This window comes from Vulpes vulpes, chromosome 8, assembly GCF_048418805.1.
Source record: "Vulpes vulpes isolate BD-2025 chromosome 8, VulVul3, whole genome shotgun sequence".
Classification (NCBI taxonomy): Eukaryota; Metazoa; Chordata; class Mammalia; order Carnivora; family Canidae; genus Vulpes; species Vulpes vulpes.
In genome coordinates this window covers 36,448,514-36,467,719 of record NC_132787.1, presented here as the reverse complement: position 1 = coordinate 36,467,719, position 19,206 = coordinate 36,448,514, and the positions used below count along the sequence as shown (strand labels likewise).

The 19,206-nt window shown below is 37.0% G+C and overlaps 1 protein-coding gene across 11 annotated transcripts in view; it reads left to right on the top strand.

Annotated features, from left to right (window-relative positions):
- RIMKLB (ribosomal modification protein rimK like family member B) overlaps positions 1-19,206 on the top strand; it is a 67,391-nt gene that overhangs the window by 25,400 nt on the left and 22,785 nt on the right. For all 11 annotated transcript variants that reach the window (XM_072766069.1, XM_072766066.1, XM_072766067.1 and 8 more), the window contains exon 3: positions 18,940-19,170. In XM_072766069.1, coding sequence (XP_072622170.1) covers positions 18,940-19,170 — 231 coding nt within the window. The remainder of the gene's footprint in view (positions 1-18,939; positions 19,171-19,206) is intronic.

Sequence of the window (19,206 nt, the reverse complement as noted above, 5' to 3'; positions counted from 1 at the left end):
ATTTGGTTAAGCATCTAGCTTCAGCTCAGTCATGGGTCCTGGGATCAAGTCCCACATTGGGCTCCCTGCTCATCAGGGAGCCTCCTTCTCTCTCTCCCTCTGCTTCCCCCCCCCCCTTCTCACTCCTGCTCTCTCTCTTAAATGAATAAGAGTTTTTTTTTTTTTTTAAGAAAAAAAAAAAAGGTTTGATTGTAGTGCATCCTCAGCATGAGTCTGAGTTCATTTTACTTGGAGATTGTTAAGGTACTTGGATGTTTCTATTCATGTCTTTCATCAAATTCTTGATGTTTTCAGCCATTATTTCCTCAGATACTCTCTCTGCCCTTTTCTTTCCCTCCTACTCCCCATCCCATTCACTCTCTGGTTCTCTACCTTACTTCTGGGACTCCTACAATACATGTCTCTTCAAGTTTAGTGATTCTTTTTTCTGTCTGCTCAGATCTGCCTTTGAATCTGTGTAGAGAATTTTTCATATCTGTTATTGGACTTTTCATTTTCAGCTCTACAATTACTCCTTGGTGTCTGTGTTCTTTTTTTTTTTTTTTTTTGTCTATATTCCCATTTGTTTCACCCATGGTTTTCTTGATTTTCTTCTCATGTTTCTTTAGTTCTTTTACTATCGTTGAGACAGTTGTTTTAACATCCTTGTGTAATATATGTGGTATTAGCACTTTTTCAGGAACTGTTTCTATTGATTTATTATTCCTTTGAATGACTATACTTCCCTGTTTCTTTGTATGCCTTGTGAGTTTTTGTTGAATATTGCATATTTGAATCTAATAATGTAACTCTGGGAGTTAGATTCCTGTCCTTCCCCAGGGTTTGTGTTTTTTACATTTTTTTTTTTTTTAATTGTTACAGGCTCTTCCATGTCCTGAGGATTAGCCTGGGCTGTAAATTTAATGTCTTGTCAGAACTTTATAAATCTTTACTTAGTTGTGCACAGTCATTTTGTAATTTTTCCCATATGTGCATTTGTAGTCCTAGTCTTTCATGTCTGGTTCCTGAAAGGGGAAAAAGGATAAGACATAGGGAAGCAGAGAGGATATTTGAAGAAACAAATCCTTGAAAGTCACTTCACCTGGATGGGGAGGGGCTTGTAACAGTAGGTGGGGGTAGTACAACAATAATGGCTACTGGCTCTTTGTCTGCAACTCTGTGATCAGAAGCTACAACCAGCATCAGAGGAGAGATCTCTAATATTTGCAGGACAGGATCTTTTTAGTGAACTTTGGCTTCTGCAAGCTATGTCAGCTGCCTCAGGAACAGGTGCACAGTTGTGCGTTAAGGGTGGGAGATGGATAGTGCTACTATGCTTAGAGGGTGAAATTGACCAAAATTTGCTGAATTTTCCATTCTAGTCATTTCCTGAAAGTTAGAATCCTTCAACAGACTGCGGGGTTCTAAAACAATTATATCTGACAGGTTTTGCCAGTGCAATAAATGTCTAGGGGTGGGAGACAGATTCCTGGTACACCCTACTCCAGAAGAATTTATTTATTTGAGAGTGTGCATGAGTGCATGTGAAGAGGGGAAAGGCAAAGGGAGAGGAAGAAGCAGACTCGTGGCTGAGCAGGGAGCCTGATGTTGGGCTCAATTTCAGGACCCCAGGATTATGACCTGAGTTGAAGGCAGGCAGCTAACTGACTGAGCCACCAAGACACCTCTCTGTTGTCCTTTTTGATTGTGGTTCTGTTTTTTGTTGTTGTGTTTTGTATTTAATTTTGGGAATAAATCTCTTATTGGTTATACATATTGTGAATATTTTCTTTCACTGGTTGGCTTGCCTTTTCACTCTGTTAATGGAATCTTTTGGTGGGTAAAAGTTGCCAATTTTAGTTAGGTTATTGTATTTCTACTTTTTTTGGTTAGTGCTTTTTGTGTTCTAGTTAAATATTTATGTACCTAAGAATTCCTTTGAGATACATACTGAGATATCTACTTCATGAAGTATGACATTGTTAAGGAAAATTATGATGTTGGAGAAAAGGACATACGGTATGGAACCATTTTTCTAAAGAGAGAGTATATGCAATTATAACCTTTGCTGGGATCCTAATGATTTTTTTTTTTTTTTTTGGATCCTAATGATTTTATACTTTACCTGTGAAGACCTTTGTTGTCTTATTTTTCTAAAGAGAGAGTATATGTATTTATAACCTTTGCTGGGATCCTCTGATTTTATACTTTACCTGTGAAGACCTTTGTTGTCTTATTTCGGAAGAGATTGGCAAGAACTCAATTTTTGTTTTCCAAAACTCATTTCATACCTGAAATAATCTGTAATCTCCTTTTCACACCTTGTTTCTGAAGAGATGTTGAGTCTGGAAATTTGAGTCTGTTTTTATTCTTTTTAAAAATGAGTTTGTAAGAAGAAATCAGTTTGCTTTTACATATACCGTATTACTTTGGTGTTTTGGTTTTAATTTCTAGATTTACAAATTGCTTACTTTTAATATAGGCATACACTTTGTTGTTGTGTCCCTCCCCTCCCCGCTTCCCCTTTAATGTTAGAGTTCTCTTATGATAGTTGATGATTTGATTAGTTGAAGCAGTTACTGTCAATGAGACCTTAGCTGCTCCTAATTTATTGGGCCAATCCTCACTCTTTGGTATTTTTTTTCCCATTGTTACATTAGTAGATAAACCTATCCCCAAATAACACTTAAGTAATTGAAACATTTTAATTTATTTTCAACATTTTCCTTAAATATTCCCCTAGAAGTTTCCTCTTAGTTAATTGCGAAGGAAAGAGAAGGGAATAATTTGAGAACAGTACTACATACAAAGCATAGCACTAGGCATATGTATCTTGTTTTTTTTCTCTTTTTAAAAACACGAATAGCTTTATAATTTTTACTAATTACAAAGTGACACAAATAGTACTGAAATATAAAATTAAATATCATTTGAAATTTTATCATCCATAAATTGATCACTGCTAAACACACATATAAATGAATTAAAGCATATATACTGTTCTTTAAATCTTTTTGCTTATCAGTGAGTGTCACTTGTGTGCCAAGATATTTTAGGTACTGGAGATACAGAGTTTAGCAAAAAGACATGTTTTTTTTTTTTTTTTTAAAGACATGTTCTAATAACTGGTTTATGACTTTTTTAAGGTAAGTGGGAAACATGGACATTATACAAAAGCCAAAGAAATAATTACATACTAAGTGGTATAAAAGAAAAATACAGTGTGATTTGAAAATCAAATGGAATCTATGGACTCAATAGAATCAAATAAAACCCATGGAATCTACTTTTATTTCTTTTTAGGATTTTTTATTAAGTAATATCTCTATGCTTAGCATGGGGCTTAAACCCACAACTCCGAGATCAAGAGTCACATGTTCTACCAACTAAGCCAGCTAGGTACCCCAATGGAATCTAATTTAGACTGAGAGGTTAGAAAAGGCCTCTTTAAAGAAGTGACGCTAAAACCTGAAGGATAAGTAGGTGTTACCCAGGTGTACAGTGAGAGGAAAAGTATATGCATTGCTCTTACGTAGTTCTAAGTTCTAGAAGAGGAGTCACTGTTCACTGCCGGACTGTCCTCCAGAAATTGATACTACTGTGTCCTTTTCCAGTATGCTCCCCAGTGTGATTGTTTGCATTTTAATGTTAATTAGATGACAAATGGCCCTGGTTGAGTCACTTTTCTGCTTAATCTTTTAGGAACTTGGACTGTGATTCCAAACCCAGCTGGACAGTGAGATTTACAGTTGAGTATTTCCTTAAGTCAGAAAATAAGTTGAGTATTCAAAGGAAAAACCTTTAACAATTTCAGTCATCAGGAAGAAATTTCTTTTATGAACTCAGGCTCTCCCCCCCGATTATCACAATAGTTGGGAGCTTTGATTATACTTAGTCTCCATGCTAAATTGGTCTGCATTTTTATTAATTCCCCAATGAGATACTTGAATCAAATTTATGTTTTCTGCAGTACTGAGTGCCTATACCAGTTTATCAGAGCAATTGCGTATCCGTTTCCAAAGTAGTTCAGGAAAGTGAAACAATTGGATTAGTTGTACCTATAATGCTTTAAACTTTTTCTCATATAGGGATCAAATTGCTCATGGAAATGGTTGTAGTTTTTATATACAATGTTGAATATTATAAATTAAGGTATGAATATAAAATGTTCATATGAATACAAGTTACAATGATAATTTATAGACAAGAAATGAGATAAATTAGGAAATGTGATATTCTTGCAAATAAAAAGAGTAGTTTTTTTTTTTTTTTAAGATTTTATTTATTTATTCATGAGAATACACAGAGAAGAGAGAGAGAGAGAGGTGGAGACACAGGCAGAGGGAGAAGCAGGCTCCATGCAGGGAGCCTCACATGGGACTCGATCCCGGATCTCCAGGATCAGGCCCTGGGCTGTAGGCGGTGCTAAACCGCTGAGCCACCCGGGCTGCCCAAAGAGTAGGTCCTTAATTATAGATGCCATGTCAAAATAATTTCTTGGTAATGCTTTTGGATAATATAGAGATAAAGACCTTGATTATCTCTGGTCTATGCCCCCAAAATATAGTCATTAAAGTTAACCAAAACTGTCCTAACAAATATTATTAAATAGTGTGGACTGCATAAAAGGTAGATAAAGTTGATAATTCAGTTCTTGGCTTTTAGTCTTGGCCTTCGGTATCTATGCCCCCATTCCCCTGTCCCGCCTTTTAACTAACAGCACCTGGATTTCATTTTGAGAAATCTCCTCTTCCATATTTTGCAGTCTTGGTGAGACTGTTGGTCATCAGTGCCCTGCCCCCCTTGATAGTCAAGCTAGGCCATAGGTTGGAAGTCTTTGTCTCTTTCCCTGTTGTTGTTTTAAGATTTTTTTATTTTAGGGGATCCCTGGATGGCTCGGCGGTTTGGCGCCTGCCTTCGGCCCAGGGCGTGATCCTGGAGACCTGGGATCGAGTCCCACGTCGGGCTCCCTGCATGGAGCCTGCTTCTCCCTCTGCCTATGTCTCTGCATCCCTCTCTCTCTCTCTGTGTGTGTCCCATGAATAAATAAAATCTTTAAAAAAAAAAAAAGATTTTTTTATTTTAGTGAAGGAGAAAGTGCAAGTGGGGGTAGGGACAGAGAGAGAGAGAGGGAGAGAATCTCAAGCAGAGTCTGCACTGAGTGTGGAGCCTGACTCTGGGCTCCATCTCACAACTGTGAGATCATGACCTGAGCCAAAATCAAGAGTTGGGTGCTCAAGTGACAGAGCTACACAGGCGCCCTCTCTTCCCTTTGAATTCTAGCAGTTTGACTCAAGGATAGGAGAATGTTTATTTAATGATGTTGATGTGGAACCTAGAGATTCTGGGTTATTTCTTGGTCCTAGATTCCCAGAATGGCCCTAGTCTTTTTTCTACGCCTGTTTTTGTTATCGTTCTTTTTAGTGCTAAGTACAATCCTATATCCATCCATTAATTTTTTTCTTGCTCAACTTAACTAGAGATATTTTAGTTGGTTATAAATCAAATAACCTTAAACCAATTCAGAAATTAATTCCAGAGAGCTTATTGCAGATGGTAGACCTTCAGAGAACTGATTAGTTGGCATAGACAGGACAAAAAATCAAATTTGGACCTTCTAGAATGAGGAGTTCAAATCTCAGTTCTTTTTTCAAAGCAAATAATAAAAATCAGGAGCTTTCTAGTATCTGGGCCTATATGTCCAACTTAGCCATTAAGAGTACATTACTGAAGAGTCTTCCAGCTGTCATGCTGCTTAGGAAATTAGCACAGCTAGAGATTTGTAGGGAATTCATGTGACATAAAAATAGAGATTGGGCTTTAGAGCTAGCTAGATCTAATTGTCCTGGCTGTTCTAGTTATTAAACCTTTTGCAGGGATCCCTGGGTGGCGCAGCGGTTTGGCGCCTGCCTTTGGCCCAGGGCGCGATCCTGGAGACCCGGGATCGAATCCCATATCAGGCTCCCGGTGCATGGAGCCTGCTTCTCCCTCCACCTGTGTCTCTGCCTCTCTCTCTCTCTCTCTCTGTGAGTATCATAAATAAATAAAAATTAAAAAAATAAATAAATAAACCTTTTGCAGTTGGTCAGACTGGTTGTCTGGTTTTATCTACTTACTGAGAAATTAAATCTGTTGGTAAATTCTCTTTCCAACAAGGAGGAATAAAAATTAAAAGGCCTACTCCACAATGTTGTGCTCAGGACTACTTGAGATGTGTAAAAAATTCCCAGCTTGGCATCTTACATATAGTAAACATTCATTAAATGGCACTATTATTAATTAGGAACAAGAAAACATAATATGCAAATTACTTTTTAAAAATGTAATTATTTATTCTCTAAGTATGCTCTACATCCCATGTGGGACTTGAACTCATGAGCCAGGTGCCCGTTTTGCACAGTACTTTCGGTAGTTGTGAAATTAGGTGATCTGATTCTAGAAGACTATTCTGTGAGAGGTACCCGTGACAAGTCACCAGAGAACTTAGAGTAGTAGTGAATTTACTCAACTGAGTTAGGCAAAGAATGTTATTAGTCTGAGGTCTTAGAATTCAAATTATAGGGACACCTGGGTGGTTCAGTGGTTAAGTGTCTGCCTTTAGCCCAGGGCATAATCCTGGAGTCCCAGAATCAAGTGCCGCAGAATCAAGTCCTGCGTCGGGCTCCCTGCATGGATCCTGCTTCTCTCTCTGACTAAGTCTCTGCCTCTCTCTCTCTCATGAATAAATAAATAAAATCCTTTAAAAAAAAAAAGAATTCAAATTATAAAGTTATATTTCTGTTACAAACACTTAACAATATTCAAACGTTATTACAAATATCAACTCATTTAATCCTGGCAATAATCGCATGAGGTTGGTACTGTTATTGTTTGTTTTACAAATAAGAAAATAGAATCCTAGATTGGTTAAATGTATTTTAACCTACATCATAAAGCGGTAGATGGAGGAGCCAAGATTTAGAATCCGGCAGTCTGTCTTCCGATTTTGGAATATATTTGTATTTCTTCCCTTTTCCTACATATAAAGTGGTATACTATAAATAGTCTTCTGTCTCTTCATTGTTTCCTCCATTTGATTCTATATAGGATGTCTTATGCAAATAATATCTGCAAAAGATGACAGTTTTCTAGTTTCTTTGCCTCTTATTTTTCTTAGTTTACTGGATTAAGTAGAACCTCTAATACAATGTTGAATAAAAATGGTGAGCACACTTTTCTTCTGCTTGATCTTTTTTTTTTTTTTTTTAAGATTTTATTTATTTATTCATGAGAATACGCAGAGAGGAGAGAGAGAGAAAGAGAGGCAGAGACACAGGCAAAGGGAGAAGTAGGCTCCACGCAGGGAACCTGATGTGGGACTCAATTCCGGGTCTCCAGGATCATGCCCTGGGCTGAAGGTGGCGGTATACCGCTGAGCCAGCCAGGCTGCCCATCTTCTGCTTGATCTTAAAAGGAGTATTTTGAGTTTGTTCCAATAAATAAAACTCCCATTTGCTGCAGATCGTTTTGGCAAATACGTTTTACCAGAAAGAAAAGGAAATTTTCTGTGAGCAAAGAAGTGTTTCTTCTTAAACCATGTACTCCTCAAAAGTTGTTTATGGTCAGTTTGGTTTTAGCTGTTTTAGTGGGTATAAAATGGTGTCTAGTTGTGATTTTGTATCCCAGTGTAGTAATAATAATAAGGTTGAGTATCTTTTCTTTTTTTTTTTTTAAGATTTATTTATTTTAGGGAGAGAGAACATGAACAGGAGGGGCAGAGGGGGGAAGGAGAGAGAATCTCAAGCAGAACTACACACTGAGCATAGAGCCAGATGTGGGGCTCTATCTCAGGTCTCTGAAATAAAGTCCTGAGCAGAAAACCAGAGTTGGACGCTTAACCAACTGTGCCACCCAGGCACCTGTATATCTTATTGATTTTTTAAAAAGATTTTACTTATTTATGCATGAGAAACAGAGAGAGAGAGGCAGAGACCTAGCAGAGGGAGAAGCAGGCTCCCTGCAAGGAGCCTGATGTGGGACTTGATCCTGGGATTCCAGGATCACGCCCTGAGCTGAAAGCAGATACTCAACTACTGAGCCACCCCAGGTGTTCCCCCCCCGGCATCTGTATTCATAAATTTTATAATGAGCTCACAAGTTCCACACATAGAACACTTGGAATTTTTATTAGGATTTTTTTATTTTTTATTTTTATTATTTATTTATTTATTTATTTATTTATTTATTTATTTATTTATTTTTAAAGATTTTATTTATTTATCCATGAGAGACGAGGGGGTGGGGGGAGAGACACAGGCAGAGGGAGAAGCAGGCTCCATGAAGGGATACTGATGCGGGACTAGATCCTGGGTCCCCAGGATCATGCCCTGGGCTGAAGGCAAAGCTAAACCTCTGAGCCACTGGGGCTGTCCTTTATTTTTTATTTTTAAAATTCTTTTTTTTTCTCTTAAATTTTATTTATTTATGATAGTCACAGAGAGAGAGAGAGAGAGAGAGGCAGAGACACAGGCGGAGGGAGAAGCAGGCTCCATGCACCGGGAGCCCGATGTGGGATTCAATCCCGGGTCTCCAGGATCGCGCCCTGGGCCAAAGGCAGGCGCCAAACCGCTGCGCCACCCAGGGATCCCTATTTTTTATTTTTAAAAGATTTTATTTATTCATGAGAAACACAGAGGCAGAGACACAGGCAGAGGGAGAAGCAGGCTCCCCGAGGGGATCCCGATGTGGAACTTGACCCCAAGAACCTGGCCTGGGATCGTGCCCTGAGCCAAAGGCAGACGCTCAATCACTGAGCCATCCAGGTGTCCCTAGGATTTTTTTTTTTTTTAATTTATAGATCAGTTTTGGAAGAGATGACTCATACTATTGAACCTTCCAATATGAAAGAATTTGCATGTGCTCTTATACTAGTTCTCTCTATTGTCTTTAATGTTTCTATGAAATTTTGTGATTTTTATTCCCAGAGAACTTGTACATCTTTTGTTAGATGTACTTAATCCTATGAATTTTATACATCTGTTGCTATTGTAAATTATAACAATAAAAGTTTTCTTTTTTCTAATTCATTGCTGGTTGAGTTTATTAATATTGACAGGTGGGGAATTCCCGGGTGGCTCAGTGGTTTGGCACCTGCCTTTGACCCAGGACATGGTCCTGGAGTCCCGGGAATGAGTCCCGCATCTGGCTCCCTGGGTAGCTTGCTTCTCCCTCTGCCTGTGTCTCTGCCTCTCTCTCTCTCTGTATCTCTCATGAATAAATAAATCTTTAAAAAATAATATTGACGGGCAAATAACTCACTTCGATAATTTATGATATTTTTTATTGCTTTTAAAATTGTATCATATACAGGTAATAACAATTTTATACTTCATTTCCAATCCTTATATCTCACTTCCTTTTCTTGACAGCACAGGGCAGGACCTTTGGGACCATATTGGATTAAATAGTTACAGTGAACATTCTAGTCTTACTCTTGATCTCAGAGGAAAGCTTTCAACATTAAACCAGTAAGAATGATGTTGTCGTAGGATTTTTAAGATATTCTTTATCAGATTAAGGAAATTTCCTTCTATGAGTATGCCAAAAGATTTTTTAAAATCCCGAATGCTTGTTGCATTTTATCAGTGTTCATACATCTACTGAATGGTTAAACATATTTTTACCTATTGCAAATTACATGATTGGTTTTTACAAGTTAAACCAACCTAAAAATTTTAGAATAAACCTAACTTGCTTATGATGGTTATTGTTATTACAGTGGTGGGTTTAATTTTTTAATATTTGAAGATTTTTATATTAATATTTATGAAGGAGATTGGCTTGTAACTTTCCTTTTGTGAACTTGTCACTGTCTTTTTCTGCTAAGTTGTTTGGCCTCACAAAAAGGGCTGGACAGTGTTTGTTTTTAATTTATTTATTCATGAGAGACAGAGAGAGAGAGAGAGAGAGAGAAATGCCAAGACATAGGCAGAAGGAGAAGCAGGCTCCATGCAGGGAGTCCGATGTGGTACTTGATCTTGGGACTCCGGGATCAGCCCTGAGCCAAAGGCAGATGCTTAACCGCTGAGCCACCCAGGCGTCCCTGTTTTAGATTTCTATTTACAGTTTTGGTAAATTGTATTTTTCTAGGAATTTTTGTACATTTTTTCTAAGTTTTCAGATGTGTTGTTAACAAAATCATTATCTTTTTAATGACCACAGGGTATATGGTGAAGCTCCCGTTTTATTCTCAACTTTATTTGTTTCCCTTTTTTTCCTTCCTCTATATCAGTCTTGCTAGGGACTTAACACATTTTTTATTTTGGGCGGGGGGGCCCCCACAAAATTTTAATTTGGTTGTATTTTTTATTTTTGTTTGCTTTGTATTCAATTAATTTCTGTTCTCTTAATTTTTTTTCCTTCTATTTACCTTGCATTTTTTAGATGTTAACATGATTTCTTGTTGGTCTTTCTGAGTTTGCTAGTTTTTCTAACACAATTGTTTTTTAAAATACTTTATTTATTTATTCATGGGAGACGGGCGGGGTGGAGGGGCAGAGACACAGGCAGAAGGAGAAGCAGGCTCCATGCATGGAGCCTGATGTGGGACTCGATCCCGGGACTCGAGGATGAGGCTCTGGGCTAAAGGCAGGGTTAAACCGCTGAGCCACCCGGGCTGCCCCTAACACAATTTTTTTTTAAGATTTTATTTTCTTTATTTATTCATGAGAGACAAACAGAGGCAGAGACACAGGCAGAGGCAGAAGCAGGCTCCATGCAGGGAGCCCGATGTGGGACTCAATCTCAGGATCAGGATGACGCCCTGGGCCAAAGGCAGACGCTCAGTCGCTGAGCCACCTAGGCATCCCTTCTAAAACAATTTATAAGGAACAATTTTGTTTAGGCAGTATAGCTTCAGACTCATACCTGGCTTTAAATCCCTTTTGATGCTTCTTGAAAACTGGGAGATAAGTTTAAATTTCAATAGATAATAATTGAGCATTTACTGTATGCCAAATAGTGCTGGTAGACATTAGCTGTTAAGAAGTTAGTCAGATTCCTACTCTCAGGGAATTTACTTTCTGCTTTCTTCATTTCCCAGCTGCAGGAGGGGATGGTGGATGACAGTGATGATTAAGTGTGTATTATGTGCTGGGTACTTTTTCACTAGTGTAGACCAACCTAATCCTCAGCACAACTCTATAAAGGAACTACTCTTAGTGTTCCCATTTTACAGATGAGGAACTTGAGTCACAGAGAAGTTAATTTGTCTGAGCTTACACAGTGGGCAAGTGGCTGAAGTAGGTTTGAATCAGATGAAGGGTTATTGTTACAGGCATGCCAGCGAAGACCTTGCAATAGATCTGTCTCTTTTTGCCTTTGCTATTCCCTCACCATTATTCCTTGCTATTTGGGGATCTAAACAAAAATGTTTGAGGGAAAAGCCTTAATTCCCTATAGTTTTCCTGGGAACATTCAGTATTCAAGAGTTTGATATAGTTCCCCTCCTTTTGTTATTAATTATTCCATAACCTTTAACTTACTTTTAAGATTATATAAATATTTATATAAATATGTATTTATATTTGTTTTTACTTATATATAGCTGAATTTAGAAAGTTCTAGTTATCATTAGTTGTGTAAGCTGCTATTGATTTCCAAAATATGGGTAAAACAGATTAATAGAAATATTTTTCTTTATCCTGGAGCCACTGTTACAAAGAAGTTTGCCCTTTTAAAAGTGGACAGAGGGGGCTTTGCCTACATCACAAGGAAGCTTTGCTGCCTGTCTCCTTTCTTCTGCAGCTGCAGTTCATTTATGTCTGGCTTCATTAACAGTGACTTGAATTATACATTTACCCACCCATGTCCTATACAGCTTCTCTTACCATTTCAGGAAATCTTGCTATTTTTTTTGGGGGGGGGGGGGTTAAAATAATTAGGTTAGATATAGTATTTCAACTTGTAATTTTTAAATTAGGGTAATAGTAAAGGAAAAAACTTTATAAAAGGTTTTCATGCTAAATTAGCAAAATAGAAGTATATCTTGTTTCTAATAGTTCTTGTGCGTAAAATATTAAAAATATTAGATATAGTTTTGATTGGGATTGGGGAAAAAAGATAAACAAGTTTTATTGCTATTAATAGATATTAATAGATATCATTTGTGCCATCAACCTACCCTCCCCAGCATTGTAAACTGAGGGTAATTGATAGCCACTAACAATTATTAAGCACTTACTGTATGCCAGTCATTTATTAGGTACTTTACATGCATTTTTTCCCTCTTGTCTTCATCCTTAAAAACTCTCAAGTGGGGTTAGAATTTTATCCCAAAGCTCAGTGTCTTAAAGAGGGTGTTCAGCAAATGTTTTTGAATATATATAAAAGAAGGAATACATAAATGGAAGAGGCCCTTAAATGCATTTTGTTTTCTTGTTTATCAATTTCAGTAAGTATTTCTCCTAGATAATTTTTTTAAAAAACTATCCATGGAAATGCTGATGAGAATGTACTCAAGCCTTTAGAGCTTGAATGTTGGCATTTGTAAAATTTTAAGGAAATGAATAATTTTTTTTGTTAGGAGATGAATTATTTTAGTTAGTGACGTCACATTTCTGTTTAATTGATGTTTCCTTTCTACCAATTTTTGGGGTAGAGTTGGTTATATTGACCTCAGATTCTTTGGTAAAGGTACTTGGAAAAGTAGCCAATCAATCACTACCTTCAATAAAGATGCTTTTATAAAATGGACAGTGATAATCTGATTGCTTGTTTACCTGCTTTCTTTCTTTCTTTCTTTCTTTCTTTCTTTCTTTCTTTCTTTCTTTCTTTTCTTTCTTTTCTTTTCTTTCTTTTCTTTCTTTCAAGATTTTATTTATTTATTTATGAGAGACAGAAAGAGAGAGGCAGAGACACAGGCAGAGGGAGAAGTAGGTTCCATGCAGGGAGCCCAATGCAGAACTGGATCTTGGGACCCCAGGATCCCTCCCTGAGCCGAAGGCAGACGCTTAACCGATGAGCCACCCAGGCATCCCATCTTCTTTCTTTTTTAAAACTTTAATTCAATTTAAGGGAAAAAAAAAAAAAGGCCACCAATTCACCCATTTTCTCTCTCTTTTTGTTTTTAAACACATGGCTGTCAGCTGCCGTGTAGCAGTGCTCAGTGATAATGAGGTACACTGTTATAGTTGTCTTCCTTTTCTTTCTTTCTATGCCACTGATGAGGGATCTGGAAAGGAATTTTATTGGTTCCTTATCATATCCAAAGAGGCTTACCTTTGAAGAAAATAATTTTGTTTTTACCTGGGATTACTAGCTAAGACTTGGAAACAAATTGGAGGGGAAAAGGATTGTTGAGGAGGGCTAAAGAAAGATATTTTGATAGGAAACAATATATATCCTGTTAGGAAGCAACTAAGCAGATAGGAAAGGCATCATATATATTCTTATGAGAAAGGATTCTTTTAATTTTTTTTTTAAAGATTTTATTTATTAGATCACTTGCTTGCATGAGCGGGGGGGGGGGGGTGGCAGAGGGAGAGGGAGAAGCAGACTCTGCTGAGCAGGGAGAGCCCAATTTGGGGCTGAATCCCAATCCCTAGGATCTTGATCCTGAGGATCATGACCGCAGGCACACACCCACTGACTGAGCCACCCAGGCACCTATGGATTCTTCTTTTTCTTTTTTCTTTTCTTTTCTTTTCTTTTCTTTTCTTTTCTTTTCTTTTCTTTTCTTTTCTTTTCTTTTCTTTTCTTTCTTTTCTTTTCTTTTCTTTTCTTTTCTTTCTTTTCTTTTCCTTTTCTTTTTTTCTTTTCTTTTCTTTTCTTTTCTTTTTTCTTTTCTTTCTTTTTCTTCTCTTTTCTTTTCTTTTTTCTTTTCTTTCTTTTTCTTCTCTTTTCTTTTCTTTTTCTTTTTTCGATTTCATCTATTCATGAGAGATGCAGAGGGAGAGGCGGAGACATAGGCAGAGGGAGAAGCAGGCTTCCTAAGGGGAGTCTGACATGGGACCCAATCCTAGGACCCTCAGGACCCCTGCCCTGAGCCAAAGGCATACACTCAACTGCTGAGCCACCCAGGTGTACTGGCACCTGTGGATTCTTAATTTTATACTTGTTTTAGGTATTTGATAATTATTAGCTGTTTGAATTCTTACACACCCTTATTAGAAACCTTATAGTGTTTTATCTGTCCTTTAGTACATAAATACCCATTATCTGATTGTCCTATCAAAAATACTTCATTTTGATTAGTTTGGAACCTAGTAAGGGAAACAAGCCAGTAATTAAAAAAAAAAAAAAAAGTTTAGGAGGACATTTCTTATGTGTTAGATATACATGAAGACAGATTTGCCCTTTGCATTTAATGGTAGGCATTAGTTCTGTCTGAACAATTGGAAAATAGGTTTATAGTGACGGAGTATCGTAATGTTCAGAATTATTTGGTCTTTTTTTTTGGTGATAAGATTCTTGAGATTTTAGAATGTGGGGAATACCACTTTTTGGTAAATTTTTAATAGTTTTGTTGGTTAAGTAATGGATCAGTTTCCTGAACTATTGACCTAAACAACTAAATTTTGTTACTTGAATTTAGCTGGGGTGAATATGGAGCTCAAAGTTGTTAATCTCTTATACTGCCAGCTTGCTCTTTTCTTTTCTTTTCTTTTCTTTTCTTTTCTTTTCTTTTCTTTTCTTTTCTTTTCTTTTTTTCCTTTTTCTTTTTCTTTCTTTCTTTCTTTCTTTCTTTCTTTCTTTCTTTCTTTCTTTCTTTCTTTCTTTCTTTCTTTCTTTCTTTCTTTCTCCAACTTGTTTTTTCTAGCTAGAACTCTGGGAAAAAGACATTTCTGGACCTAGATTTGGTTCAGATTACCTTTAGCAAGTTATTCTGTGTTTTAGGTTTTCCTTCTCACTCCTTCCAAGATATGAACTAATAATTTTATTGTGTTAATTAACACTTACAACATAAATGGCAGGGGAAGTAGGGTAGTGGTAGAAAGTAATTGGGGTTTTAATGTTCGTGAAAGCATGAGAAACCATTAAAAAACAAAAGAGAAAAAGCTCAGCAGCAAACCCTGGAGATTTAGAAATAGGAATGACTAACATCAGATTTCTTTGGGTGAATTTGATATGATGTCTTGGTTTCTGCCCCCACCCCACCCGCACTTTGTATTTAAAATTTTGAGTAAATAAAATAAAATTTTGAGTGAATATATAAGTTAAAAGAATAGAATTATGGATAGCTATATTCTTTTTTTTTTTTTAAACCAGTTTCTCTATTGTTTTTTGTTTTGTTTTGTTTTGTTTTTATTTATGATAGTCACAGAGAGAGAGAGAGAGAGAGAGAGGCAGAGACACAGGCAGAGGGAGAAGCAGGCTCCATGCACCGGGAGCCTGACGTGGGATTCGATCCCGGGTCTCCAGGATCGCGCCCTGGGCCAAAGGCAGGCGCCACACCGCTGCGCCACCCAGGGATCCCTGGATAGCTATATTCTTGCTGTCTATATGGAGTGTTCAGTAATAAGCTTTTGTTTTATGTCTCTTTCTCCTTATATACATTACACACAGCTTTTTGAGAGTTGTTAGTCTTTCATGACAAGTAGCTGTACCTGTTTTCGTGTTACCCCTAAATTCTTCAATATCTGTAGCCAAAAAATAAAGACACTGTCCTATAGAATTTAATACCATTAGCATACCTTAAGAAATGAATAATTCTTTAATGTCATCTAATAAATACTAGAGTCAGATTTTCAGTTAATTCTAAAATATCTTTACGTTATTCTTTGTTTTATTTTGTTTTATTTTATTTTTTTTAATTTTTTTTTTTTTTAAGATTTATTTATTCATTCAGAGAGACAGAGAGGCAGAGAGAGAAGCGGGCTCCATGCAGGGAGCCCGACGTGGGACTCGATCCCGGGTCTCCAGGATCACGCCCTGGGCTGCAGGCGGCACTAAACCGCTGCGCCACCGGGGCTGCCCTCTTTACGTTATTCTTTTCAGATCAGGCTTTCTTTGTAAAAGTGTTCATGCAAGGGTATTTGGATGTAACGTCCACTTAGTCTTCCTAACTCTAGAACTCCCATCTTTATTTCTTCAGTGACATCAACTTTTTGAAGTAATCGGAACAGTTATCTTAAATGTCTCATTCTTTGTTTGTCTAAGAGTTCCCTTGTGGTGTCTGCCTTCTGAAGTTGCTAGTGAATTGGTATGATTACATACGTTTTGAGCAAAAAATTGCTGCCTAGGTGGTGGTAGTTACTTCAACCAGGAGGCACAAAATGATCATCTGTGTCCCACTGGTAGTGATGCTAACTTTGATCCCAGGGTAATATAGTCTGTCTGTTACAAAAACTTGTTTTTACTTTTGGCTTAGCAAATCAGATATTTTGGCATTATACAAATATCCCATCAACCTTTTCTTGATGCTTTTTTTTCTTCCTTAATGCTTTTAACATCTTTGATCCTTGCCTGAATCACTTACTGCATTGGGCTTTACAAAATGATTATATTTCAACTTTAGTTATTCTTCTATGTTAATTGGCATTTGTCTCTAAGGAAGAGCTTTTCCCCACCTTTTCCTGGTAAACTGTAGTTCCTGCTGAAATGGTAGGATAAATGTAATTTTTTCCTCATTATTTACTGGTTTTTAGAATAAGGAATTATGTTGTAGTCCTTTCAGTGATAGTAGATGAGGGTTTTTTTTTTAATTGCCCTGTTTCTATAATTATGAATTCATGAACTTTTTTGCATTGAGTGTGTTATTAGTTAATTGGCCTTTTTGATGGTCAAATCATCCAAAATTTGGCTAATGGGAACCCCTCCATATTGTCTCCTATTTCAGTGACACATCTCCGGTAGTCTTTGAGTGCGTCCTTGATCTATGGAACAGAGATCGTATGGGTTTTTAATTGTGTACAAATAGTACCTTCAATTGAAACTTTCAGTTAAAATTCTTTCAGTTCCCCCCCCTTTTTAAAGACAAAACATTTAAGAGCTAAAATAAATAAATAAATAAATAAATAAATAAATAAATAAATAAATAAATAAATAAATAACATTCTTACAATTCTGTAAGCTCTAAATATTCAGAAATCTTGAAGGATCCTCTGGAACAATAGCAAATGGAGGGAAAATATATCAGCAAGGGACCTGTTTCTTTCTTTCTTTCTTTCTTTTTTTTTTGTTTCTTGTTTACTGAGGACAAAAACACTAGTATTTTTAGTGCTGTGGCCAAATTCTACTCTCATAAAGCACAAGGTTACAGTAGGGCTACATAAAAGATTCTCTACCTTAATTATTGGCAAGGAGATTTTAAAAAAAAATTTATTTATGTATTCATGAGACAGAGAGAGAGAGGGAGAGGCAGAGACACAGGCAGAGGGAGAAGCAGGCTCCATGCAGGGAGCCCGACGTGGGACTCGATCCCGGGACTCCAGGATCGTGCCCTGGGCCAAAGGCAGGCGCCAAACCGCTGAGCCACCCAGGGATGCCTGTGTAGGAAATTTTATACACATTCATGTGCACTTGTGTACTGAATAACAGGGATCTAAGCAAAGAGTTATTTCTTGTGTTTCAGTTTTATAAGCTGTACATCATATATACTAGTACCATTTGCTAAGAGTGCCTAAGAGGTCAGTAACACGGCAGAGTTGTGAGAAATGTTGCTTTGCCTTTTTAGGCTCACATTGATCTGTACCTGCCCTTCTTTCTAACTGTAGTTCACCTTCTGCTTGTCTAAAATAACAAAGTGTTTCTGATACAAGAGGTATTGAATTTCTTTCCATCCTCAGTAATACCCACATATGTAGTATGCAGATCTGCACTTTGGGGTAAAGTACTCCCATGCTCCTGATTTCTGGTGACAGCAGATAGGTGGTTTCTATTGTTGGTGTGTAGACTAAGAGTGGAACATTTCTATTACTATATGATCTGTGTACATACATTTGATTATTATTCAACCATTAAAAAGAAGGAAATCCTGCCTTTTGTGACAGTACGGATGGACCTTCTGGGTACTATGTTAAGAAAAGTAAGTCAGACAAGGAAAAGCAGATACTGTATATGATCTTACTTATATGAGGAATCAAAAAAAAGCCAAACTCGTATGTATGGAGAATAGTTTGGTGGTTGCCAGAGGTGGGTGGTGGGGTGGGGAAATGGGAGATAGTGGTCAAACGTTACAGACTTCCAAGTTATAAGATAAATAATCCTAGAGATATAATATAATGTTCAACATGTTAACTGTGACTAATAGTGTATTGTATATTTATTTATTTATTTATTATATATTTTAAGAGAGAGCAGGGGTGGGAAGGAGTAGAGGAGAAGGGGAGATACGGATATCTTGTTCCTTTATTATTTAGGACCTCTTTAGATAGAATGGAAATGGATAAAATCCAAGGAACTTCTCCTTTTATTTATTTTTTTAATATTTTATTTTCAAGTAACTTTTAGACCTAGCTTGGGGCTAGAACCTACAACCTTGTTTTTGTTTTTTGTTTTTGTTTGTTTTGTTTTTTTTAGAACCTACAACCTTGTGATTAAGAGTTGTACACTCTACCAACTGAGCCACCAGGTGCCCTAAGATTTGCTTTTTAAAAAACATAGTATTATATATGTGGACATTTTTCTGTCTCTCAACAGAGAGATTATGAGATTCTTTTTAATTTTATTAAGTAAGTTCTACACCCAGTGTGAGACTTGAACTCACACCAACTGAGCCAGCCAGGTACACCTATGACATTCTTTTTAAAAGGCTATGTGGTATTTCATTGTATTGACGCACATACCATAGTTTTTTTGACCACTGCAGAAATTTTTCTCATTAAATTTTTTTTCTTGTAAAAGAATATAATTTAAGTAGGAATGTCTCTTTGTTCCGGTGAAATCTTAACAAAATGGTACATTTAGTTTTGTGACCCAAGCTTTTGTATATTTTGGTATATTCCCTTTTAATGGTTTTGGCTTAATTCCTATATATTTCAGGTCTACGGATCAATGGAGAACTAATTACTGCCTATCCCCAAGTGGTGGTAGTGAGAGTACCAACCCCTTGGGTACAAAGTGATAGCGACATCACTGTTTTGCGCCATTTAGAGAAGATGGGATGCCGGTTGATGAACCGACCTCAAGCCATCCTGAACTGTGTTAATAAGTTCTGGACATTTCAGGAGTTGGCTGGCCATGGTGTTCCTCTGCCAGATACTTTCTCTTATGGTAAGTTCACCAATAAGAATTTACAGTCTAAGTTTT